At 43.1% G+C, this 27969-nt stretch overlaps 1 protein-coding gene across 1 annotated transcript; it reads right to left on the bottom strand.

The window, feature by feature from the left end:
* Window positions 1-524: 524 nt before the first annotated feature.
* On the bottom strand, window positions 525-24236 carry LOC306975169 (apolipoprotein B-100-like; the record flags this gene model as incomplete). Its single annotated transcript, XM_079572588.1, has 26 exons — window positions 525-1766; window positions 2217-6886; window positions 7506-7879; window positions 9328-9443; window positions 9832-10007; window positions 10565-10740; window positions 11288-11495; window positions 12197-12330; window positions 12564-12728; window positions 12907-13109; window positions 13420-13584; window positions 13978-14184; window positions 14279-14452; window positions 15291-15483; window positions 15664-15875; window positions 16050-16196; window positions 16280-16394; window positions 16908-17358; window positions 18780-18865; window positions 20151-20275; window positions 20357-20506; window positions 21669-21813; window positions 22270-22415; window positions 22554-22666; window positions 22764-22802; window positions 24170-24236. The coding sequence occupies 26 exons, from the start codon at window positions 24234-24236 to the stop codon at window positions 663-665; spliced, it is 9861 nt and encodes a 3286-aa protein (XP_079428714.1). The 3' UTR covers window positions 525-662.
* Between the last annotated feature and the right edge of the window lie 3733 nt (window positions 24237-27969).

Here is a 27969-nt window from a genome sequence, read left to right as displayed (position 1 = left end):
TGGGTCTTTACTTTTTACTTGTACTTGAGTAAAATAATTTCAAAGTAACATTACTCTTACTGGAGTAAATATTTTGCAGATTCTACCCAACTCTGTTTATAATTTGAGAATATAATGCAATATTTGAGTTGAATATTGCATTTAATGATATTTTACAAAACCATTTCCAGTATTCATTTTACTCCTATTACTATTACTAAAAATATTATAATCAAGTAAATGCTGCACTTCTCTGAGAGCAATTCTGAGAGTGTTTAAAATTTACCAAGCAAGGACCTTATTTTCCAAACTTCTTTCTTGGTTTCGTATTTAAATGAGAGGGACCTAAACCGAGCCTAATTAAAGGTCTGATCTTGGACTAAACCAAATCTAAAAAATAAGAGCTGAAAAAATCTCCCAATTGGAGCCTACCACCAAAAGAAGTTAGCATGTTTGAGAACCACTAGTCTGAATAATAAGAACACAGAAATAGACAAAGATCATTGCAGTACAAACTCTCTTTATTGATCTGACACATTGTTTTTAAATAATACAATATAGAAATACAACTGCTACAATTGCAGATGGGGGAAGAGAATAATTAAACTTTTAAAAAAGGAGTTAGCTTCATGTCATTGTGGAGCAGCCATGTTGGAGTTTAAAAGTTGCTGCCGGGAGGTCCCTTAGTTCACAAATGGGAGCGGTATATCGATTTCCATATTTCTGTCGCCCATTTTGACATATGTTTTAATGGATTTGGTCTCTTCCTTCAGAGTTTCAATGACATTATTTTGGAAAGCATTCATGTTTTTGATCATTCTGTCCATCCAGGCTGACATGTCGTCTTTAAACTGCTCGGAGGAGAAGCCATCGAGCACAGTCTGGACTCTCTTGTCAAGCGTTCTATAATATTCCCACAGAATCTTGTAGATTTTCTCCCACTGCTTTACAATATTTTTCAGCGCCTCAGATTTCTTCGCGTCTCTGTAAACGTTGCTGCAAAAGTCGGTAATTCCGTCCACGTCCACGTAGCGGATGGCTTCCAGAAGCCTCTCGCCTTGTGCCATAATAAACTGCACCAGGTTTTTAAAGTGGTTCATTATTTCTTCAGGAGGATAAGATCTAATTTTATCAACTATGATTTTAATTTGATTTTGGAGTCTGTCAAAGGCTACGGAAAAGTCCTCAATAATTTCGCTCCCCCTCATGACATGGTTTGAAAACTGAAATTCAAGTGAATTAAAATGCTCAGCTACTGAAGTGAACAACGGAGAGAAGTATATTTGAATTCTCTCAATGATTTCCCCTGAGAGATCGGCGACAAAGCGGATGCTAACTTCGTACATCTGAAACACGGTCATCTTCGCCTCGTCGCCGGGGATTTGGAATTTTGTTTCTCTAAGGAATTTGAAAACAGCGTCAAAAATCGCATCTACCCTGCTGCGGCAATTCCTAAGCGTCAAAATAGCGTCGTCGGCCAAAGTGGTCAAGAACTCATTGGGTTCCACTGAGGCGATAGTTTCAACAGCCTGTCTGAACATGGCCTTTCCGTTTTTTACAGCTGCATCAATGGTAGAAATCACACCGAGGCCCATATAGGCAGTACTATACTGCACGTCATCGAAAATAATACCAGCTCTCTCGACAAAAGGGGCTACAGCGCTTGGAATTCGCTCTTTAACGGTAAGCATTGTGTTGTAAGGCATCTCCATGTTCCAGTTGGTCTGCATGTTCAGGCTTTTCCCCATAGACACCTGCAGGGCTACGATGTCCATTTCCTCTTCAGACTGGAAAAAAGGATACAAATAAGCAAGATGTTAATTCACTTGTACAACCAAGCACTTATTAAGCAGGATAAGACCAACGGAGAGCACTTAGCGACAATGCTATTACTATAACTACAACTGCACCTTCTCTGTCAATTAAAACAAACTTGGTGCTTGATCATAGAGGTCTAATTGTGTGTATTTTTTAGTAATATTCCAACCACTCAGCCTTGCCCAACTTTGTGTAGGGGGATTTGTCTTCATTCACTTCACACACAACCAATGAATGTTGCACGCATTGGAGACATGGTGGCAGGAGCCATACGCATGACTAACCCCTCTAAAAGAGATTCAAGTTTATAGAAATGATCAACTTTACTCTTGACAGTTACTAACGTACAATTCTGTTGCATTGAAAATCTAAGTCATTCTGATGAACTTATAGATAGTTAGTGAAGGAATGCTTCTTACCGGGTATTGTCCGTAGACTCTTGCCTTCATGTTGGTCATAGACTTGGGGACGACCTGAGCACCGATGAGTCCAGATGGAACGGACAGAGACACCAGCATTCCTGTGTTTCTGTTCACTCTCTGCGCCATTTCATAGATGTCAGACTCAAACTTCACTGAGTTGGTCATGTCCATGTCCACGTCCATAATGGGCAACAGAATCATGGCGTTGTTGTGTTTCAACTGTCCCATGCCATGAGTCATCACCAAGTTGGAATCCACTCTCAGCCCATCATTTGTCTTGATGGCAGCACTGCCTTCAACATTCCCAGAGAGGTACTCAAATTCAGAGGTGGAGGAGGCATCAAGTTTCATGCTGATCGCGTCTTCGTTGTTGACAATGCCTGCGTTGCTTTTAAGAGTGAGCATTGCGGTCTTCATGGAAAACTCATAAGTCATCTCTCCCAAACGTGGGATCTTGATGCTATTGATTCTGGGCAGAGTGACTGTGGGGATGGTCAGTTTGGTCAGAGCTGATGGAACTTGGAAAGAGGGCATTTTGACCAGAGTGGCATCAGGCAGGGGGATGGTGTAGGTGGACATTTGGACATCCATCACTGGGATTCTGTAGGCTGGGATTGTAATAGCTTTGGGCAGCTCCACACTGTATTTCTCATACCCTTCCTTTGCTTTACCATAAGTTTGAGAGAGAAGGGCAGTAGCTTTGTCCTTCCCGATTAGCATACGCTTGTGGATAGCCTTGCCGTTTGTGTTGATGGCACTGATGACTGGATCCAGGTTGATGTTGATGACAATCATGTCTGGGTTTTTGATGTATTTCAAGTTGGAGTTAACATCCAGAGTTTGCTGAGTGGTGATGAAGAAATCGCCAAGACCTGCATCTTCCCACAGTGAAACGTCCTCCATCCTTGGGATTCGCATATTGACGTAAGGCAGATCAATTCTGGGGATGGTGACTTTTTCCATCAGCATATCGAGATTGGCCTCTCCGTTGATTTGGTACATAATGTTCATCTCTCTCTCTCCATTGTCCATGCTAAACAAGTGGGAGTATCTGTACTGATTAAATCTTGCTAGGCTTGTCCAGCTAGCCCTCTGCTCGGTGGGATTCAAGCTAAAAGAAAAGTCACTCTGGAGGTCTGTTTTGCCCGATAGCTGGAATGGAAGGGCAACCTTTGCATTGGCCTTGTTTTTAGCTTCAAATGTGACATCATCTGGGGTGACAGAAGCTACAACAGAGTTAGCAACAGTTCCTTCGACCTTGCCAACCAGCTCTGCATTGTGGGATGCAGAAAAGTCAATTATCAAGTCCTCTAGCTTGGCCTGAAATTTAGCCTCTGCGATGCTGTTTTTAAGGAAGGGAGCTTCAGTTTCCATCTTGACAGCCGCAATAAAGTGTTGGAAGATGCAAATATCTGCATCAAACGTCTGGGAAACTTTGATGTTGTTGCCTCCGGTTGCTCCAGTAAATGCAATCTTAGCCGTGTGGAGATCAAATACAGCTTCCATGTCACTTTTGTGGCTAGCTTCATGACTGTTCAGTTTACCATCAACAGCATTTTCCAATTTCAAAGTTGCGCTGCCATCTTGAAGCTCCAAAGTTGTAATTTGGTTAAGGGCCATGTTACTTTCAAAATTCAGCGGTCTGAATTGGAGGTCATGCTTGTAGTTTGTCTCAACTTTGGAAGATATGCCATTCTCCATAGTGAGGGATGCCTTATTGATGAACTCGCCCTTGAACAGCTCAGTGTCTGCCTTTGCAGTTGTTTCGGCAGATGCCAAAGCAGAGTGTCTGTAGATGTTCATGGATTCCTGGTGGTCCAATTGGAATGTGTAATGGTCGAACTTAATGCTTTCAGTAAAGGCTAAGTGGCTCATTCTTGGCAGGGCGACATTAGCAGAAGCCTCTAGGGTATATTCTAGTGGTTTCAAAAGGGAGTCCGCGTTTGATTTGAAACTGAAGAGGAAGTCTGGTGTGTCAGAGCTAACAGTGTTGTTCTCAAAGTTGACAGTGGTCTTCATCTTGTAATCTGGGGACCTGACATTGACCTCACCAGTCAGCTTTCCCAGACATGGAATGGCACTCATCTCCTTCAGTGTCTCGGTCAGCTCACTTGAGAACGTCTCGTAATCAAAAGAGCGGACTTTCTGTAGCATTCTGAGGACAAAGTCATTGAAATCCTCCATAAACTGCTTGAAGTCAACAGCATATAGTTCATTGACGAGACCTTGGATTGGCAGAATCGCTTTCTTGACAATCGGCTTGATGTTGATTGACCTTATGGCAGTGAACACGGCTTGTACCTTCTCCCTCACCTGGTACTGCTTCATGATCTTAACAACTTCATCCATGAAGGCACCGATCATTTTCTCCACCTCATAATTGGACAGAATCTCCTCCATTTTGCCATAGACAATGTTAACCCTTTCAATGATGTTGTACTTCTTGATCCAAGTCATGATCATCTCCCTGACAGACTTCAGCATAGCCACAACTTTGTCCGTAGGGAACTTTCTGGTCAGATTGGTGATGCTGCTTTCAATGGAGCTGAGGAACTTTTTGACATCTTGGATGAAAAGGTTGGCGTCAAAGTTGTCAATGACCTCTTTCAGCTCTGCAATTTTGTTGGTTAGCCTTGCACTAATCCTGTACTTGTTGTTCATGTCTGTAACGGTGTTGATGCCTTGGTCGAAAATGCGCAACATGATGTTTCTGATGTTTTCAACCACAGCTGGCAAATGCTCCACAAATGGAATCATAACATGGCTTTCTCCGTTCTTTTCGTAGATCACAAAGCCAGATAGGCTGTAGTCTTCGCTTCTCTTTGCAAACAAAGGACTTGATGCAGCCGTTGACATCTTAATACCAACTTTTTCTTTATTGTTGAAAGCGTTCAGCTCATGATTGAAAGTATGCTCATTCACATTGGATGTCACTTTGAGGTTCAGGCTTTGCTCTTTCAGAGTAAGCAAGCTGTCACATTTATTGTCCATGCTGCTCTGGAAGGTGTCACCTCTATTGTTTTTCATACTGGCAGAAGCTCTCTGTTCAAATGAGTGGGTGAACATCAACGGCTCAGCTTTCATCAAGAATTTGCTGTACATTTGGCCACTTTTCTCCCCAAAGAGGTTAAAATCGGCATTGGAGTTGCAGATGGCATCCACGTTCAGAGAGAAGGGTTCTGCATTAGCTTTGATAGTGCTATCCATCCGGAAGATCGGGGAGTTCAGGTTAGCCACGTCATTGAACTTCATCGTCAGACCGGACAGCTCCATGTCGGCAGCATGTGTGATATGGTAGTTAAACAGCTTTCCATTGGTGTTGCATTTGGCAGAGAGAATCATGTCCACAAACTTGAGTTCATACGTGTGACGCACCTCCTCATCAATGTATTTGCCCATGGTGGTACCCACCAGCTCCATTGTGTAGGGCAGCGCTTTGAACTGGGCATCATTGTTGAAGTCAACATTCATGACCTTCATCTCATTCTTCATAATCATGTTGGTGGCAAAGCGTTCAACATTGACTGTGACGTCGTGCATGTAGGTGTTTTGGCTGTTCAAGAAGTTGTCCGTCTTGGATTGCAAAGTGAAAGATCTCATGGTCAGAGAAAGAGTATGGGAGTTCTTGGTGCTAATCTCGTTGTACGAAGCCACCATGTTGTTTGAGGCGATCAGCCCATCATCATTCAACCTCAAGTTAACCCTGTTCCTTCCGTTCAAATCAAAGATATTGCCTTTCATAATGCTGTTGAGGTAGACTTCGGAGCTTGCGATCTTGCCTTCGACAGTCAGCTCAGCTTTGTTTTCTTTGATGCCTCCCTTTGTGGTCAGAGACATGGTTGCCCCGGTGGTATCTGCTCCAGCGTGGAAGACATTTTCAAAGGTGAATGGGCTAAGCTGGGCAGTTGTGGTGCAGCTAGTCGTCAGGCCATTGCTATCAAAAGTCAGGGTTGCTTTGTGAGACGCGAGGCTTGCGAAGATGTTGACCGAAGCATCTGAGTTGACCTCCAAACCAGATGGATTCAGGGAACCAGTGAGCAGGGAGTAGGCACGGTTTGAGGAATCGTCTGCTTGGTTTTCAATTCTCAGAGTGACCTGCTCTCCGGATGCAAGCAGCTCCAGCTGGCTACGCAGCATTTTCTCCTCGCTGGCCTTGGTCACAGAGTCGGACTGGACGCTGAGCTTGACATCTTTATAGACGATGTTGATTTTGGTGGTGTGTTTAAGTGGCTCGCTGTTCATGTTGGTGTTGGAGTCGATGACCAGCTCACTGTTGGCATAGGACATCTTGATCTTGTTGGCAAGCTTCACAATGTCGGAGTTGAACCTCACGGTACTTTCGGCCTTGGCTTCTCTCTTAGCCGGCTCAAAGGAGAAGGTGTTCTGGGATGTGCAAGTGGTCTCGATTTGTCCAATGGTCATGCTGGCATCAGAATTCACATCTCCGGAGAGCATGGCTGGTGCCAGGGTGAACTGCGCGGAGGTGCTTAGGGAAGTGTCCAGTCCCGGGCCTTTGCCGGTCATGACGATCCTGCCTCCAGACCAGATGTTCTCAGCAATGCCAAAGTTGTTGCGGACTTTGACCTCAGAGCGGAAAAGCTCGTGCCTCAAGCCGAAGAAGAGGGATGTGGTAACACCGTTGAATTCTTCGAAGAGCTCAGCAGTTCCTGTTTAAGACAGACAACAAGGAAACTCTTAATAAAGTGTTAAATAGTGAGCAGTGCTGTCAAGCTTCTGCGAAACAAGTGATGCTTCTGTTAATGAAACCAGATGGAACCTTTTATGTTGGAAAAAAAAAGCCTCTATGATGCTCCAGGATACATTTTATTTAAAGTTTTTTAGGGTTTCTGGTAGGTTTTAACCTACCCTGAGGTTTCATCAGCAGTGAAAACCTACCAGAAACCCTAAAAGCAATTGGTCCTGGAACGTCCTAGAGGCCACTGTGAAAGAAAGTAAAGGCGCCATTTGACCCACCCATACAGCCGCTAGGTAACTGAGAGGTCAAATAAACACTAATATCAACTCTTTTTTCATGTTAAAAAGTTCCACAATGCACCTTTAATGTGAGATGTTTAAGTTATGTTATTCTTGAAAAGTGTGTGGAATCCATTCCAGCCTTATAATAATATTGCACTGGTGTGTTAACGCCACATTATAGATAAGTCACAATTCAATGAAAAATCCCAAAGGCTGTCATTATTTTGATCAAACAACATAATCTGAGAAAAAAACAAACAAAACATTTATCATGATTTACTACTAAAAACGAAAGCGTGTGTGGTTTACCTGTCTGAGTGAAGGACAGCGGCCTGATGGGACTCTCTCCCTTGAAGCTGTATTCGGCCTTGTACTTTGGTGAGTCCACGGTGTGGTTGCCCACAGACACCACAACCTCCCAATCGTACAGGTTGCTCTCAAATTTGGTGTTCATCTCCATTGACCCCAAGAGCGGAACAAGGATCTCGTACTCCTCTGGGACAGTGAATGCCGGGACCTGGATGGTCTTGGGGTTGACGTACACGTCGATTTGTGGAACGTTGATGAGAGGGGTGGTGACTTCTGTTGGGATCCGCAGCTCCTCTGAGGACATGCCGCCATAGGGGACGGGGAGGTAAATGATCATGGTGTCTTTGTTGAAGTTGTATTTCAATGAAGTTTCACTGGAGAAAAAAAAACAAATAAAGCAAATTAAAGTCTTCTTAATCACCATTGTAGCAAGGGGATAGAAGTGCTGGAAGAAATAATTGTTGTGGTATAGTAAGTGCTTTTAATGGAAGATTATTATTGTGTGTTCAGAATGTGAATTTTCGGATTTGGACTTTTTAAACACTAAAATAACATCTTTGAATATATTTAAAATATTCACTGTATTGTTTTTCAATATTTCAACTTCAACAGTCTAAATTCCATGTAAAATTCGCAGTATAAAACACAATTCAAAACTCTTTGATTTTACTTGTCGACTCCTGTTGCCTGTAAGTCCTGTCCACAAAATGGATGGAAATTAGCTTGAGCTATAATCCTGCATTTTAAGTATACTGTACTTTGTGTAAATGCATTGTCCCTTTTAAATAAATAAATACAAATACAAATACAAAAGACAACAAATCAAAAGCTAACACTCTGCGTCTCGGCTCTCAGTCATCCAGGATCAACTGATCCAGGACATTCTGGACGTTCTGTGTGTTTTTTTTCACTGTGAATTTCCCTTTTATTTTATTTATTTTCTATTTTTTACATAGAATATTTTAAGGGTGAATTCATGTATTTATTTTATTTATTGGCTTATTTGAATTATTTATTGCAAATTTGACACTCTGAATATGGACTGTTGAATTAGATATGTTGAAAAACAATACAGTGAATATTATATTTTGAATTTAAAACTACTTGAAAAATGTGTAATGAAAATTCAACAAAATCGGGGACCAAACATTTTGTTTCAATGACAAAAAGATTCAAAGAATAAAATTCACAGAAAGTAAAAATTCACATGTTGATGACACAAAAAAAAAAATTCATAGCCTTTTACTTAAAGCCACACTGTGGAACACATGGAAAGAGCAATTACACACTGTAAAACTGTAAAACTTGGTGGTGGGTACTTTTGCAGTGCAGAATGCTGACCTAATGTATTTAGACCTAAAGGTTTTGGGATTTCATGGAGACAAGCCAGTGATGTCTCCTGCTCCCAAAAGAAAAACAGGGGCGTGGGAACGTCCCTTTTTGAAAATCAGTGTATTGACAAAGGAGGCCGACATTAAAAAAGATATTATTTTCACAACTGTGGAAAATTAAATCTCCAATAATAACAAATAACAAAATAAGAATGAAGAGTTTTGAAACGTTTACTGTTTATAAATTTCATTTTCATAAAAGTTCCTGTGCTGTACTAGCCAGGTGTGATGAGAGGTACTTTTGAAAAACACTGGTAACACAGTGAATGTTCAAATTGTTCCACAGTAAGGTTTTAATACAATAGTAATACCAGAGGCAAAGTGGGTAATAATAAAAGCTGTAGATAATAACAGTAGTTAGTAGTAGTCTGAGTTCAAGCAGAGGGGTGAGTTGTAGTAATCGTAGTATGAGCGATAGGAGTAATACTTACAAGCTCATGAACAGGTTCTCAACCAGAGCTGGCATCTCCATGTTTGCGATGCGATCCCTCAGAGTCTCAACGTACGGGAAATCCCCCTTGAACTTGTCCATCCAGATGGTACCGGCCTGAAACAATATGGCAACACAGCATTTACTTCAAGGCGAATCCGTCCGTGGATTTCCTGGTTTTCCTTTTTTTTTTTTTATTATGCCTTGGGATGACAGGATGGTGCCTGTGGTTCATTATTAATCCCAGACTTTAAATGATGATTCATCAATAGTAATCATTTCAAAGAGCCATTCAAAAAACTGGCCCTTATTAATAAACATTTTAAATAACGCTGGTCAGATGACTCACAATATCTAAGATGCCATTGATAAAAGGCACTTTTATTATTTAAATCATCTACAAGTGCAAAGGGACTGATATCATTTATATGTAAGAAATGTCATCTGTTGCAAGTGCAAGACGCTGCTCTACACTCAGGCCCGTGTGACAGTGATGCGTTTGTACCTCCAGCCCCTTGTTGATGATGTGGCGCACTTTCATGTCGGTGTTGACCACTCTCTGGTCCATCACGTCGCTTGCAAACAGTCTGAGCCAGTCCTGGGCAGCATCACCGTACACCACCAGCATTTTAGTCTCCGCATTGACATTGGAAATCAGCTTCACCTCGACCTGCTCCTCAACTGAAACACACGCCACACAGACATTTCTATTTGGGGCAACATTTTCTTTTAGAGAACCTGCATTTGACTTAGATTGATTGAAGTAAGTGCCTGTTATAGACTTGTGTTTAACTGCTATTACCAACATTGACAGTTTCGAGATGACTGAAATGTGAAATGCTAAATTTGAAACTAATGCAACAATTATGCTTTTCAGATTCTTTACAGAAGTCGGAACAACAACAACATAGTAAAACCCCATTGTCACAGAAGATGGTCTTTGTTTGCAAAGGGCCTAATATGTTGTTTTTTATTGTTGTTTTATTGGATTCTCCAGGTCCAGAGCTTCACAATGAGGCACAATGTGGCCATATTGACTGAGGTTTTGTCGGTGACAGTTGTGCTTTAAAGCTTTCAGAGCCAGGTATCGGTTCAGCACCGGACAATTTGTCTATGATGGGAAACTACTTTGAAGCCAAATGTCCTGTCATTGTTCATGCCCTCTTCTCAATTGTCCATGACAGGCACCTACGATGGGCTGAAGCACCGCCTGACCAAAGCGCTGAAGCCGGACGTACCCAGTTTGAAGGTGATTCTCTCGAAGGCCGTAATCACGGGCAGTTTGATGTCACTCTGCAGGTCCAGCATCAGCCCGTCCACTCTATTGATGAAAAGGGTGAGGGCGACATCGGTCTGGACAGAGGGCACCAGCAGCTGCAGCTGCACCATCTCGTCTGAGAGGCCCTCCAGCAACCTGCGGGTGCAAGGACAGGTCCACGTCAGACACAAACAGAACAAGTCTGTGACCAAGGATGCCACAGTTCACAAATAACAGGATAATCATAAGGATTCTGGAATCAACAGTGCATGGTTCAAAGACTATATATTAAGATTATACAGTAGCCTCATGATCTTTTAACCCTTGTAATCTTGTAAGACTGTGTGGGCTTTCTGACTGGACAACTGGCAGTGGATGGGCTTTCAGGGAGACACTACATGCAAAACTCAAAACCTTTGCAATTTCTCCACTTCGCTTCTACATACTCCAAACTTTCCAGTCTTGGACTCAACAAGAGGAACTGAGTGCACAAAGACCAGACAGGTGCGCATCAATGCGTCTAAGCTCAGGTAAGAACAAATCTCAGTATGGAAAAATGGTGTTCCTTTAAAGGCACGACGGAGGCTGAATATGTGCTACTGACTGTATATTATAAATGAAAGAAAACATCAAGTCCTGGACAGTTATTCGAAATGCCTTTATAGCTTTCAGAAGGTTTAGATTAATCATGTGTAGGACTCACTTGGCGCGTCCGATCAGAGAGAGCTGGGGCACGTTCTTGTTGGAGATCTCCAGCGTTAGGGCCTTTCCTTTGGAGCTGCTGTCGCTCATCCCGATCTTCACTCCAGCCTCCACGTCCATGTCCGGGACCTGCAGCTGCGAGGTCAGCACATTCCTGTTGCGGTTGTACTTGAGCAGCAGACTGGCCTCCGTGGGCTCACCGTTGGTATCTACATGGATAGACACCAAAGTCACCAATTACATTCTTTGACTTAAACAAGATCGACCTAAAGCAAAACATACCAGAGGTTTGGATCATTTACCCCATAACTAACTATTTCTACAGTAGTAGAGTAAAATATATTGTATGACCAAAAAAACAGGATTTTCTGACTGTCACGATCTGTCTGCTTTGTGAACCATTTTGAGTGATGACAAAGGAGCCCATGTGCTGGACACTTGTGAATGAGAAGAATCAGAGTGTGGAAATGTTTGTGAGAGCCAGACATGAGACATGAGCCGAGCTAACGATTTAAATCCCTCTTCCTCCCCCCATTTGAAAATGGAAGCTATTTAAGTTTAAGGTGTACTTGAAGGTCTCTGTATTTGGTCCATCCCTCACTTTTCTGCCTGTTCGGAGCACTCTATGTACAAGCGAACTTCCTCAAGTAACAACCATAGAAATCACAGAAATGCATTCAGCTCTGAGCCTGTTTCACACACGGTCTAAGACACTGTGTGAACTCAAAATGCTTTCAGCTTTCTCCACCTACTTCAACGCTTTGCACTTTGTCATTTTCGAAGTATAGTTTTGTGTGCGATTAATCTTGAAGTCTTCTACCAGCCGCATATACAAGTACTCATGATTAGTACCAGCTACTGTTGCTGTTACTGTCACTATCATCACGCCAAGGTAAGATGTCAGACTTACCACCCTCTGCTCTCAGCGCCACTTTGACGGAGTCCACTTTCTGTCGGCCATCTTGGCCCTCGCTGAGGAGGTTGTAGCTGATAGTCGCGGAGTACTCAGTGGCTTCGTCTCCTGGCCTGACCTCCACGAGGTACCTAAGGTCACATCAGCTACGATCAGCATACAGCTGTTGCCATTAACGATATCGGAGTAAAAAATAATGGTATCGTATCATGCAGCAAAATATTAATATATCACAAAATCAATGCACTGTGACACCCGTAGCAACAACAGGTCGTAAATGAAATACCGAGTGTACAAAGAAGTATCTCTAAAGGTCGGACAATACTCAATCGAGGACATTCAAAGTAACAAGTTTTGTGCTCACTGCGAGGTTCCGCTGAGGGGGAAGTACGGCTGGTTGGGGCGGCTCTCCACTCCGGACACAGTGAAGCACAGTTTCATGCCAGGCATGCGGTGTGGGCAGCTCACTTCTGTTTGCGTGGGCTGAATGAGCTGGGCGCTATTGAGGCCAATGATCCTCACCTCGTTCCTACAACAGAGCGCACATTTGTTGAAAGGGATAAAAACGGTAGGTAATGATAACAAAGGATATTTATATACAAAACTCCAAAACTTCACTACAAGTCAAATAATTTTTGTGTGGTGGGCAATTAATTCTTTTTGTACTCATTGTTAGACAGGTCAAAATTGTGTCTGTGGCTGCATACCTGATGTTGAGGAGCTTGACGTTGTCAGTGGGAGAGGACATGGACACTTTGATCTGTTTATCCATGGAGAGCCGGGCGTTGAAGGAGCTTTCGTGGGAGACGGTGGTGCTCATCTCAACGGAAGATTCCACCAGTTCTGGAACATGGACGCCAATCTTGGTCATGAATTCAACTCCGGCGGATGGCCTGAAGAGCAGCTCCTTCTGCGAGGACACGGAAACAACAGGGATGAGAAGAAGAAACTGCAGGTCTGCTCAGATTCACTTTAATCTTGGTTTGGTCGTGGTTTACACCTAGTTTAGTTATGGTTTAGTCCAAGTTTAGCCCTTTGTTACACCTCTTCAAGTTCCACAGTGGTCAGTATTTGTCAAAAGCAGTCTAAAGAAAGAACAGTGGCGTAAAGGCGATTGAGTGTTCTGTCAGTGCTAGTTCTGATACAAATACGAATCAGCCTAATAGACAGATGGCCCCTTATTGAGATCCATAATCAAATGGTAAAATGGTCTTATTTACCATCTTGGGGTTGAAGGTGACTTTGCCCTTGAGTCCGGGAGTGAAAGTGCCGGTCATGTGGAACCTCAGAGGCAGACCAGAGGCGGTTGGAAGAGAGAACTTGTTATCCATGAACATGTAGTGGGCAAACAGGTCGTCGTCTCCGTTCATGAAGCTCTTGAAGATCTGCGGAGAGAAACGCATCGTTAAACTGACGCCTTCGACTATTAAAGTGGACATTTCATTCTTTTCAGAACCACAGCATTAAAAGTTAAAATTTTTAACATTTTAGATGAAGTCGATGTCAAGAAAAGACGATGAGAAGTGAAAGACTAAGCTGGTCAGGAGCACCATTTTCTGAGTCAATAATATTATGTCCCTGGATTACAAACTAATGTCAGTTTTGCGTCTGAGATCTATTCTGAGATTTCAGACATTCCCAGGCATGAGGACTGAAGCAAAACCTAACCCTAACTCCTAACCCAAACCCTCTGACACCAGTGGTACAGATAAAAAAATCGCCAAACAGCGCTCAACAGATATTTGTGCGGAGTAGCTGCAGACAGTGTGTTTACGCACCATGTCGCGTGGCATGAGGTACATGAGGATCTCTGCGTACATCGCTGCGTTCCTCGCGACGGACTCCAGCTCGTTGGTTTTGATGTAACCCAGCTCGGTGCCCATGAGGCGCAGGTAGGCCATGGCGTCGGGAGCATCAGTGTTCTGCAGGTCATTCATCAGCTTGTTGAAGTTACGGACGATTTCTCGAATAAGATCGTCAGACACCTGTGCAGACAAGAATTGGGTTGGATTGAGTTACGATCGACTCGACTTTGCTCTCCTCTACTGACACAATCAAGGCCTTTTAGAGCCCACTCACCGTCTGTCCCTGGATTTTGAGGGGAGCGGCCCACTTGTTGAGGAACTCTCTGATCGAAGGGTTGACCTTGTCCTCAGCCCAGTACAGAGCTTTGGAGATGGTGTCGGGGAAGAAGCCGTTCTGTCCAAACAGGGCCTCCACTGTCGGCTCAAAGCCCTTGCCTTCCATGCCCATCTGCAGTTACAACAATGGATGTTATCGTTAGCTTCTTGTGTAGATGTTGACAAGTACAATGTTGCCAATTTAAACGTTGCACGACGTTCATCATGCCCAAAGTTTAAAGGTCCTGAGTCTTTTTCTAGCAATGATTCAAATTTCTCCTTCTGACTCTGGTCAAATCAAACCTTTATGCGCTGTGCATCTTTTTCTAAAGTTTTTTTAACCAGAGGCAAGACAGCAGGTAGTTGTTGTTTACATTACTATGACAGCATTGCAACGTTGAAGGTGTGAAACGTAGAATGAAGGTGTGAAACGAAGAATTAACTGTAAGTCTGTGGGTGTGGATGAAAATATGGTAAAAAGACTAACAATGTCTTTATTCTAAACCAGACTCCCAGGATTTCGCAGGCAAATTTTGCAATTGTTGTGGGCTAAAATGCCTGATTTCGTGGGCCATTTTTCCAATGGTTGCAATTTAAAGTTGAATGGATTGAACAGCTGGAGGAGGTGTGTGTGGATCGGGAAGTTTGGGCATCTCTGCTGAGACTGCTGCCCCCGCGACCCGGCCCCGGATAAAGCGGAAGAAAATGGATGGATGGATGGATGGATGGATGGATTGAACAGGTCAGAAACGGTCTGAGTTAAGGAATAGTTGCGAAGGAAATTGTGGGGATTTGAAAACGTTGCAATGTCGCACTAATTTTTCTTGATCGTGCGTTAATCGTGGGGGAGTCCAACTGGCTTAAAACTAGCAGCTGGATTGTGCTGGAGGGACTGTCTAACTAATATTAGTGTGAGGTTTTCTTTTGCCATGAACCACTAAATGAAAGTCCCATTTGGCGCATCTGTTTACCTCAAGCATATCCATCTTGTACCCAAAGGCCTCCAGGGTGGTCTCCAGCAGCACCTCTCGGGGCAGCTGGCTACTCGGGTCAAAGATGATGTTTCCCTGGACTCCGGGCAGTCTGACGTTACGAGAGTCCATCCTGTACTCCACACCGGGCAAGTCTGTGTCCCGCAGAGCCTCCTCCAGCTTAGAGCGCAACCTGAGGGTTTACAGCACACCGGTCAACACAATTCACTGCACTTTCCCCAAAACAAGCAGTCACGTTTTCTCTGGAACAAAGAGAGCTAGACTACGGAATCTTTTGGTCAAGTTCTCTCCAGTAGTTTTATCCACAACCAAGAAACCCTTGACTTGTAGTTGAAATGCAGGGTGTCCTTACTCTTGCATGCTGGCGTCCGTGGAGATGAGGATGTTGTAGACGTGGGAGACGATGAAGGATTTGACCTGGGCGTTCTGTTCCTTCTCTATCAGTTTCTTGACGATCTCGATGTCACTGTCCTGGTAACTCCTCATGAGCATCAGGTAGGCTGCCAGACGCTTCTGCACTGCGCCTTTGGGATACTGGCTCACCCTCTGCAGGTTGGAGCGCACCTGCGGGACAAAACAAAACTTGTGGCATCGTGGAGGCAATATACAAGCTCACTGGCAAGCCAAGAACATATGTCAGTCATATGTCATATGTCAGAACCCTACACAAACACTGGGGGAAAGACCCCATCCAGCCCAGGAATTAAACCTGTGAGCCAAACAGTTTTGAAGAAGTACCTCATCAGAGAGTTCCATGCGTCTGAAGGCCTGGATGGCGGCCAGCTGCACGGACAGAGTGGTGGCTGGTTGTCTCATGCACTTGAGCAGAGTGCCTTTGATGGCTGGGTCCACAGCTTCCATAACATCCCCGAGGTTTCCGACCACCTGAATGACGACATGAGGAGAAACGTGGCCGCGTTAGCGCGCTGCGGAAAAGAAGGTGGACTGTGTAACTCCGTGTTTCGTACCCTGAGAGTGAGGAAGGTGAGATCCTTGTCTCCTGAGCAGTCGGCTCCCAGGAGAGACATGAAGAAGTCGTACACAGCCCGGACCTCAGGAACAAGGCCTTCTGCACTGGCCAGTCTGGGAAGAGCAACAGGATCCACGGTTAGATCAAGCACCAGAGACGAAGGGTAAACTTGGACCTCTCTTTTTTTTTTTTTTGCTTTGTTATTACATACGGAAAGTAACTACTGGAAAATGAGTAATGGAAGGAATGGATTATTCTGATTGCCCTAAAAATGTTGTGGCCTTTAATAAAAGCCTTATGCAAAGCGTAAATTACAGGCCATATGGGACGGGCACTTTGGAACTACATAAGTCTATAAATTGTTAAAGGGTTTTTAGGCCCACATTGCAAAACATTCCAGGTGATATGTTGCTCTGTCACAATAGCATATACATGTTGTACAACAATGAACAGCTTTTTGTGGTAAATCATCAGTTTTAAGCATTTTGAACAGCACGTCATGTATAAACCTCATGTAACTCTGTCTCGCCATGAACTCCGGCTGAGACGAGCTTCTAATGAACCCAAGTGAACTGTCGAAATGTGGAGGAGGGTCTGTGAGTTTGATCCAGAAGAGCGTGACTCACTTCTTGGCGGCGTTCCCCAGGGCATACATGGTGGCTTTGCTCTGCTTGTACTTGGCCATCTCCAGCAGGTCGCTGAGCAGGGCCGGCGAGGGGTTGGGCAGCATCCCGAGTCCGTACACCAGTGCGTCCACTTCCAGGGCCTCGTGAGGGAAGGTCCTCAGCACCTTCAGGAGGGCGCTCAGGCAATCCGGGCTGCCGCACTGCACCAGGGCCTGGAGGCTCAACCGCTGGGAGAGCTGGAACATGTCCAGGGCGGCGGCGGAGGCGGCCTCGGTCTTCAGCCCACGCAGCTCCAGCACCAGGCGGCGAAACAGCACCGGACGCTTGTCTTCTTGGGCAGAGGTTCTGAGGGACAGCAGCTCCTGGAAGGTGGTCATAGCGGCGTCCTTGGTCTGAACGGGCGACTTGTCCTCCACCGCCTCCATGTGCAAAGACTCCATGTTGTCGGCGTCTGTGGAAAACATAAGATTAGGACTATTTAAAGGCGCGTTCTGACCATTTTTGATAGTCAGCCTTGTGATCAATGTTGGATGGATTTTAACAGTAAAGTGTGTTTTAGACTTGAGGGGTAACTACAAAGCTGGATTAGAGGGTAAGGGGGGAGTTTGGGTCTACAAAGCTGGACAACTTTGTATCAGGGCAGATCTCCATGGAAACATGCCCTTAGCCATAACCTGCCCTGGACCAGGTTTAGTTCCTCTTTGGATCAGAAGACAGCTGACCAATCAGAGGAGAGAATCCTCTGTGGTCACGGAAGGAGTGAGGAGCAGAGATGGCAGAGGGGGAAGCTTCTTGAGCAGCAGAGAGAGAAGTCCTTTATTTGAGCGCACAGAATTTAGTAATAAGTAGTAGTAAGTAGTGACATTGTGATGTAACTTTTCCTACACATGTGGCTGACGCAGATTTTAAAGGAGGACATGAAAAAGGCTTAATAATAATAATAATAATAATAATAATAATAATAATAATGTTTCATTTCAGTTGTAATAAAGACTGTTAATGTGAACGTTCTCCTGATGAGCCGCTCAGTTCATGGCGCTGAAAAACATATTGGTCATGAGTTTAATGATAGAGTTTGATATTCAGATGAACTGTGTCTGTGTCTCTGCTGTGATTGGCCACTTGGCTCTGACTCCTCCTGTTTTACCTGAATGCCTCACAGATCCTCAGACAAACCCAGGGTTAACTAAAACTAAACCCACTGATCCAGAGGCTCCATGTCTGGGTTTGTCGACCTGTTCCTCCGGGTCCGAGGAACTAATCCAGGACAAGTTGAACCAGCTTCGTAGTACTGTATAGGCCTCAGGTGTCTACTTTGGTACGGACAATACATATATGAAGAAAACTATAAATTCTTGTCAGTGACTATAACAAACAATGACAGAGGAAACCTTTCAGAAAAGCTTTCTAATTGTTTGTGGCCAATATTTGTAATATCTGTCTCGATGAATGAATAATCTTTACATGAGGTATGGGGACAATGTTTAGTATCTATATACATTATATTTAGAGAAACGTGTCTCTGTGAACCCATGTTATGGTTTTAAAGTGGGTCCTGTTTAGAAACATGGCGCCCTCTGGTGGTGGCTACGCAAAATGCAATTTCACAAGTAACAGACAGACAGATTAAAAAAAAAAGGCACAATTATGCCCATTACATTACACGTGTGTATTTCTATCTTAAGTATTGTTCACACAGTGCACATTTTAAGCAAATCTAGGAGCATTGTTTATGAGAGAAGAAGCTAAACAAAAGAATGACCTCTCAGAACAGCTAAGGTTTGTAAATAATTGCAAACCTTCATCATTCACATAGCATAAATCAAAAACTGTCAATGCAAAAACAAAGACACTCCTGTGAAAAGTACGTACTGTATTCAAACACTCTGTCGTTGATCTTGGCCACTTCCCTCAGGCTCATGGAGGTTTGCACCTGAGTCGAGATTCCATATTTGTTGCTGTTAAAAGACAGAAATACATGATCACATACACTTTATCCCAAATGTTTCCGAGTTTGTCAGGATCTAACACACACTGGGCCCTCTGCGTGATGTTACTCACACCACAGCGGCACCAATGCTTTATAGCCATTTGTCTGGGAAGAGTTTCATTTGAGATTAGATTAGAGTTTCAGGGTTCGGATTATGACTCTCATTTCATCATGTCCAAGAGCAGGAACACTTGGGAGTGAATAGAGATTGCAGTGTGTTACATTTAATGCTTTTTAATGACATTTTATGCCCAAACTCAACAAATGTTTGAAGTCATCAGGGAGGAGTTGTATCTATTCCAGTCCACAGTACAATTTAGATACGTTACAGCAAATGGGACACAACAAAACATGCTTAAAACTGTTTTTGTGTTTTGGAACATTTTTTTATTTTTTTTGTTTTGATAAATAGTTTGTTAGATTAGACAATATATGAAATAAATAAATGCACTTGTGCTTGGTTTGCTCCTTCAACTAGTGATTTGTATTGTAGTTATTGTAGTTATTGTAGTGATTGTAGTTATTGTAGTGATTGTAGTTATTGTAGTGATTGGAGTTATTGTAGTTATTGGAGTAATTGTAGTTATTGGAGTAATTGTAGTTATTGTAGTTATTGTAGTTATTGTAGTTATTGGAGTAATTGGAGTAATTGTAGTTATTGTAGTAATTGTGGTTATCGTAGTTATTGTAGTTATTGTAGTTATTGTAGTTAGTGTAGTTATTGGGGTAATTGTAGTTATTGTAGTTATTTTAGTTGTTGTAGTGATTGTAGTTAGTGTAGTTATTGGGGTAATTGTAGTTATTGTAGTTATTGTAGTTATTGGAGTAATTGTAGTTATTGTAGTTATTGGAGTAATTGTAGTGATTGTAGTTATTGTAGTTATTGGAGTTATTGGAGTAATTGGAGTAATTGTAGTTATTGTGGTTATCGTAGTTATTGTAGTTATTGTAGTGATTGTAGTTAGTGCAGTTATTGGGGTAATTGTAGTGATTGTAGTTATTGTAGTTATTGTAGTTATTGTAGTGATTGTAGTTAGTGTAGTTATTGGGGTAATTGTAGTTATTGTAGTTATTGTAGTTATTGTAGTTATTGTAGTGATTGTAGTTAGTGTAGTTATTGGGGTAATTGAAGTTATTGGAGTTATTGGAGTTATTGGAGTAATTGGAGTAATTGTAGTTATTGTGGTTATTGTAGTTATTGTAGTTATTGTAGTTATTGTAGTTATTGTAGTTATTGTAGTGATTGTGCTTACTCGTGGGAGAAGGGCAGGAACAGATGCGTCTCGGTGCAGCTGATGCTGCTCATGTGCCTCTTCTGGTTGTCAAACCTGTAGTCGCAGATCTGCTCGCTGCTCATCAGCTTGGACAGAGGGTAGTTCTGAACAAAATAGAGACAGAACAGGAGTTACTGTACACTGATGTGACTGAGGCCGCACAGTAGGAGGTAGAACAGGACTACCATGCCGGAGATCAGGGCCAGGGGGCTGGTGTGCTGCTTCAGGACGAGTCCCTCACACTGGCTCAGGTCTCTGCGGACGGTGAACTCTGAGGAGCTCTCGTCTCGGTTCTTCTCTGTCACCTCAGACATACATACACCGTGGGCTGTGGGCTGGACAAGATCACAACATTTAACATCATCACCTCAGGACATTTTACTGATAGGTTTCATTAAATAAGACACTGCAGGGGAATAAGGGGAAACATCTGGATCATTGATATAAAAACATTGTGGGCAGTGTAATTTATCGACAATGTGTTTACAAAGAATTGCTCAGAGGATCTACTTAGGCTTTTGAATAAATCAGCTGTTAGTGAACATTATGTATGTTGGTTTTGGAGGTTTAAAGCTTAATAAGACTGTAAAGGGTGGAGTTTGTAGGAGCTACTGAAGTGGAATGTGTTTAAATCTCTGTGGACTGTGGCGGCTGGCATCTTCCACAAAGCCAGTGATCATATTTGGAGTGTTGTTGGGGGGATTCAGTGAACCACATGACTCAACACTATCAACAAACAGGACTAAACCGAGTCTTAAAGTAGTAAGTAGTAGACTAAACTAAAGCAGCTGAAGTATTTGTCGCTGCTGAGTCGTCCGGACACCAGCTGATGTCTGATAAAGTTATCTGGGACTTTGGCCTGCCACGTTGGAGTGTTTGTCAGTACAGAGGGTGAACCGTTACACCGAGTGGCTTATCGAGGAACATTGCTCAACATCGGCCCTTATCAGTGCCTGATGCTTCACCAAAACACCACCGTCTATGTGACCTGAATCCACCGCCCGTGTTTGCAGGAACATGCGCTAATATCTGCTCTACTAAAAGAATAAAGATAATGTTTACTGTCTAGTGGAGGAGCTGTTGTGCAGTTCTGTCGGGTCAAGGTGAAATAAGGACATGCTACAAAACAGTGTTCATTTTGACCATGTATTTCAATTCAGTTTATGTCTGACAAAAGTGTAGTTTTAGTTAAGATTTAGTCAAATACAAAACAGGTCTAAACATTTGGAAACATTTTCATCGAGTGATTCTCATTGAAGAAACTATGAATGAACTCATTGGATTCTGACAATGACTAAACTGGTCCAGACAAGGTGAACTAACTCCCATCTGAATCAGGCCTAAGCAAGTTTAGTAGGGCTAAACCTTTTTACCAAGACGAAACTGAACTAAAGGAGAACAAAACAGGTCTAAACTTAGTCTAACGTAGGGCTAAAGTTGGCCAGTAGTGGGACTTAAGTTGACCCTAAAGCAGGAGTGTTTGCCGTGTGCCCTCACCATCTCCACGACGGGCAGGTCCTCTCTGGGGGGCACCAACAGGGCGGAGATCATGCCTCTCTTGATGTTCAGGATGTTCTTGGATTCGTCCTTCACGGGGTACAGGTACGGACCCTTTTCGTGCACTTGGAACTTCAAAAGGTTCCTGGTTGAGACACACAGGGAGTGGGATGTTCATCACGTTGTTGATGTGGTATTTTGAGGATCTGTACCTCACTTTAATATCATAATAATAATGCCTTCCACTTGTTTTGCGCTTGACAAGCCTGTCTTACCAAGTTTCACTACACTGTGGTCATTATTCATTCACTCCATACTCTGTGGTGGTAAGCCTTCCACCACCAAACACTCACTCACACACTACATTCACCCCAGGCTGATGTTCCCAAATGATCTCCCATCCCAGTATCAGCCATGCCCCTCCTGCATTAGCTTCGAGATCTACATATATCATCCCCATGACTGACCAGTTCATCTCTACATGTTGGAAGTTAATGTCATGGTCACATCCTGGTTTTGTACTGTATAATGACACCATGACATTTACCACCAGTCTGGGACATTACTTCCATGACTTGAACTAGACCTTTGTTTCTCTTACTTGGCCATTTCGTCCCTGAAGACTTCGGCTCCTGGCGCTGGGACGTAGATGGTGTTTCCACTGGAGTCCAGTCCAGAGATCTCCATCAGGGAGCATTCTGTGGTCTTCATGATGAAACTGCAGGCTTGAGGAACGTCGAGCTCCACCTGGAATACAGCCCGGGTCTGGTCAGTGCTCGGTCGAAATATCTCACCGATTATTATTATTATTGCTCACTCAAATGTGATGAGATGTCATTTTTCCCAGTGTATAAGTGTTAAAGGCATTCACAAAACAGGCCGTACTTTGCAGGTGATCTTGGGTCCACTCTTCTGGTCACTGGCTCCGTTCACCATGTTCACTGATGTTGCTTCGTAGTCGTACACATAGCGGCGGAAGTTCTTGTATCGCCTGGCCACTAAAGTTTGGTGAAAAAGAGAACACATTTAAATTGTTGCTTTTCTCCCCAATACAAATGATAAAACGGTGGACAATATAAAGTCGCGGGCACTTACGGCGACAAGAGTATTCATCGGGACTTCCTGCATCTTGTTCTGCACAAAACACACACACCCATGAATGCATTTGGACTGAAACTGGAATTTACTGTTGTTGCTGCTCAAAGGTGCATTATGGAACTGTCTATGGGGAAAATAAACTGGATATTACTTGGCGTTTTAGTGACTGAGTGGCTTATGGGTGGAAGGTTTTTTTTAGGGTTTCTGGTTTTCTCTGTGGATGGAACCATCCCCATGGTTAGCAGAGAAGACCGACCAGAAACCCTAAGAAAAACAAAACAATTGACCTCAAAACGGTCACTATCCAATCAGACGTAGCAAAACAGGAGCGATGCCCGCTAGCTTTTTTTTTTTAACTTATTCCGCCCAAACACCCATGAAAGGCTGACCCTCTGAAACTGCTGCTGAGAATCACTGCTGCATTTGTTTTTCACCCTTATGTGCAGATCTCGAGTCGTATTTTTAATCGGATGGCCTGCATTTTCAGATACGCAGATACTGTATGTCTATGATTTTTATCAAATGACAAAAATGTTATGAGATGGAGTTACATTTTTATTTCTCTAATATTTCACTCAAAATATTCAATTCCAAATAAATGTGGGTTGTATATTTAGTCTGACTTCATCAAAAAGCACTAAATTGTATTCTTTATTCTTTCTTGGAAAGTGAAGCATCTCATTTTCAAGGTGGGTCCACTTGACCAGATTTTATTTTTTGGGGGGGGGGTCAGATTGTGTAAAAAGAAAAATACACTTTGGCCCTATAATAACTGGGTATTAATTGGAGTATTTGGTGACTGGTAGAGGTCAAAAGTTAGTGTGGGTGATGTTTTTTGAGCAATGATATTTCGCATATGTTGGTAAATGTGAATCCTGCAGGTTCTTCTGTGTTTGATCTTTTGTCCAGACTCAGTTTTTGCTTCAGATATGAAACCATTATCATGTCTCCATCCCAGAGGACTTCCTTAACATGAACTGTTGTTTGAGTTTGATTCACATATTACTCCCAATAGTTATAGGGATCAAAGACTGATGACAGCAGCAGCTCTCCATTCATTTCAATGGCAGTCAGTGAATCTAGTTATATTTTGTCTTTAGCCTTTTATACCAACTTCAATTAAACTTCAAATCCATAACTTTTATAAAACATTCACTCTACAGGACCTCATTTATATGCACATTTACCACATTCATTTAGATTTTGAAATCACACAATTTTTTCATAGTTAGACCGGGATTAAAATCAAGGAATATTGTTTGTTATTTATGTGCTTGCTTCAGGATCTCATTAACAAAACATATTTTAGCCAACTGCAGAAAGTGAATAAATTTCTCCCACACACGTCTATAGTTTTAGTAATAATAATCATAATAGTAATTGTGATAAGTGCGAATACTCACGGGCCAGAGTGTAGGAGCCCAGCAGCAGCAGCAGGCAGAGCTTGGTTCCTCCGGTCACAGACGTCATGTTGACGGCCGTCGGCTCCGTGGGCTCTGGGCGGTGCGAGTCCTTTTCCCTCCAGGGGCCTAAGACTGGTTCTGGGCCTCAGCTGTGGTTCTTTTATAGCGCGGGGTGTGGGCTCGCTCCTCGGAGGTGACTTAAGATTAGAGCAGCTCCGGTACACTGAGGGACCTGTGAGTGTCGTTTTGATTCCAAAGTCTGCGCAGGCTTTGTGGAGGGCCAAAGGTCCGTGTTTCACAAAGTGAGGACAGCCCTCATGACGTTATGGCAACGGTCATACCTTCTACACGGGTAAAAACACTATCATTCAGCAGAGGCAAGTCACATTAGTTAGTAAATGTACTTTTGCAATACACTACTTTTTACTTCTACAGTGCGTGCAGAATTATTAGGCACCCCCATGTTTTTGCGTTTTACATGGTCGTGATCACACATTTAAACCTGTTGGGTAGTCTAAATCATTCACAGGTGTAACTTCTACTACTACTACTACTAGCAGGTGAGATAAATACAAGTTGCCGACATTTACCTGTGCAGAATTATTGGGTACCGAAGACAGAACACTAAAGATGGGTCAGAAAAAAGACTTAACTCCTGCTGAAAATGATATAATAGTGAAACTGCTGGCTGAAGGACTGAGTATAAGACAAATTGCTAAAGATTGGAACAGAAACTGGGGGACTGTACAACGTTTTGTTAACAGTTCACGAGAGGGGCGGAAGAAAAGAGTTGAGAAGAAAAGACGAAAGCTGAGTGAGAAGATCTACGCAGAATAAAGAGAGAAGTCAAGAGAAAGCCTCTACAAACCAGTTCCGGCATTTTCACCAATTGTGGCTTGCCAGGTGTACCTCGTAGTACCAGGTACAGTGTACTTCGCGAGGTTTCTAAAGTGAAAAAAGCACAAACCCGACACCCTCTAAGAAAGGAACATGAAGACAAACATCTGCAATGGGCACACAAGTACATGAAGACGGATTTTAGCAGAGTATTGTGGACGGGCAAGATGAGGGTGACCACAATGGTCCAGACGGAGGGGCTCGAGTTTGGATAGCTCATGGACATGATGCCCCAGCCAGGTTCAGAAGGCAGCAAGGTGGTAGAGGAATCGTGGTATGGGCAGGAATCATCAACTGTGAGGTTGTTGGCCCCTTCAGAGTAGAACAGGGTGTGAAAATCTACTCCGAGACTTACTGCAAGTTCCTTGAGGGCACCCTGTTCAAACAGTGGTACAAGAAGAAACCTGCAGCTTTCAAGAAAAAGATGATTTTCATGCATCACAATGCTCCTTCATATGCCTCTCACTACACAACTGCATGGCTAGCACAAAAAGGTATTAAAGATGACCACCTAATGTGTTGGCCACCAAACTCTCCAGATTTGAACCCATCCATCCATCCATCCATCCATCCATCCATCCATCCATCCATCCATCCATCCATCCATTTTCTTCCGCTTTATCCGCGGCCGGGTTGCGGGGGCAGCAGTCTCAGCAGAGATGGCCAGACTTCCCGATCCACGCACACCTCCTCCAGCTGTTCTGGGGGGACCCGAGGCGGCACCAGGCCAGCTCGGAGACATAGTCCCACCAGCGTGTCCTGGGCCTTCCACGAGGCCATGTCCCACTAGGACATGCCTGGAACGCCGCGGGAGGCGACCAGGAGGCATCCGGAACAGATGCCCTAGCTCCTTTGACGCGAAGGAGCAGCGACTCTACTCCGAGCTCCTCCCGGGTATCAGAGCTCCTCACCCGATCTCGAAGGGTTGGGTAAGGTTGGATGCAGTCTTATCTGCAGCAAAGTCTGTTGATCCTCAGCAGGTGAAAAGATTGATGATGGTGGTTGAAAAGAAGGAAGGATATTCATGTTTTGATTTGGTTTTGAATACAATTTTGTCAAAACAGTTGTGTTACAAGCTTGGTGCCTAATAATCCTGCACAGACAATGGTGACAACTTGTAGTTATTACATCTGCTGGTTGACCATCAATGAGGCCTCACAGCCAAAAGTGTTCAATCATATCCACAATCATCCTAGACTACCCAACAGGTTTAAACAACTGATCAAAACCTTGTAAAACACAAAAACATGGGGGTACCTAATAATTGTACACGCACTGTACTTGAGGAATATTAAAATGAAGCATCTGTTTCTTCCTTAAGTAACTCGCGACACTGTGACTAAATCTTTAAGTGCAATATCTTCATTTCTCTGTTTTGTTACTTCATTCTTCTTGTTCTTCTTTATCTCCAGGTACTTTTTTAATCTTACTGAAATATTTGAGCCACTACTTATCACTTGTGCTGGAATAAAATGATTTGAATGTAGCGTTGCTCTTACTACTCTTACTTACTCCTCTGAATGGCCTACACTTGCATTGCGCTTCACAAGCTTGACAAGCCTTTCAAAGTACTGCCCTGTTCTGGATTCACTCCATACTCCAGGGGCCACATGAGAAACCAGGGGCCACAGCAATGATAACTTGGGCTGGATTCTCTTGACTCTTGTGCACCGTCGGGGCATTTCACTTTGAATTTGCCCAGAGCATGTTGTGATTTTTGGTGAAAAACCTTGATTTGATTTGATACGTCCTATTTGCAGCTTTATATTCTGTTGTCACGGCTGATGGATATGTTTTTCAAACTTTTTCAAATGAATGTCTTATTCCACTTAATTTCTGCACAAAACTACTAATTAAAATCCTTATTTATAGGTGCACTATGCAACGTTTTACGCAAAAAAAACAGACATTAGTGTGCACGCGACCCCTCAGTGACCCCTCAGTGACCCTTTTTATGTCTTGGCTTTTCTTTATTTTCAACATTATTAACACACTACGATTCTCATTGAAGGCCTTAAACTATTAATGAACGCATGGGATTATGAAAGAAACCAAAACAGGTGAAATAACTCCAAATATGTTTTATATTCTAAATTCTTCAAAATTGCCACCCTTAATTCTTGCCATTTTCTCCATGAGCTTCATGAGGTTGTCTTCTGAGATAGTTTTAAACATGTTTGAGAAGTCCAAACCATTTCTGTGACGACATTGTGAAGCTACATGAGCAAATGTAAAAGTGTAAAAAATTAAAGCGACAGGCGGCGATTTGGAAGAATTTATGTCAGCATTTTTTTTGTTTAAAACACAATTCTGTATGAACGGCTTCGTTGAGAATCTACCATAGGAACAGTTTTGAAATTAAAGTGTTTGGCCTATACTGGATGTGTTGATTCTATTACTAATCAAGCTCAAAGAGAAATGCTGTCAGTGAACAGTCCAAACAAAGACTGAATGGAGGCTAACTCTGCTGTTTGTCTGTGGCCTGTGGTGAAGCAGCGGAGGATGGTGCTGCAAAAGTCTATATGACATCAGTAGATTATGGATCACATACACAACTTTGGTGCTGTGTGGGAAAGTTGTGGAGACGCCACAACGACTGCACCCCAGGGCGCTGTTTTCAGATATTTCCACTTTGGGACATCTAGCTAGCAAGAAAACGACCGTTTACAGACCCCAAAACACCGTTTTTTTATTGGTGATACTTGGGAATGATACAAATGTTTTGAATAAAATGTGGCCATGTTCCTTTTTAATGGTGTCAGTGAATCTCCAGGCACTATGAGCATGTCCTATGGTTTCTGTTTTCTCCAAGCATAGGCTCGGCTCACCTGGAGTGAGTTGAGCTATTTTTGGATGTAGCATCATGACTTCAGCCACTGGAGATGGCAATACTTGATCCACAG

Source organism: Gobius niger (assembly GCF_951799975.1).
Source record: "Gobius niger genome assembly, chromosome: 15".
Classification (NCBI taxonomy): Eukaryota; Metazoa; Chordata; class Actinopteri; order Gobiiformes; family Gobiidae; genus Gobius; species Gobius niger.
This window is presented reverse-complemented; position numbering and strand designations above follow the sequence as displayed.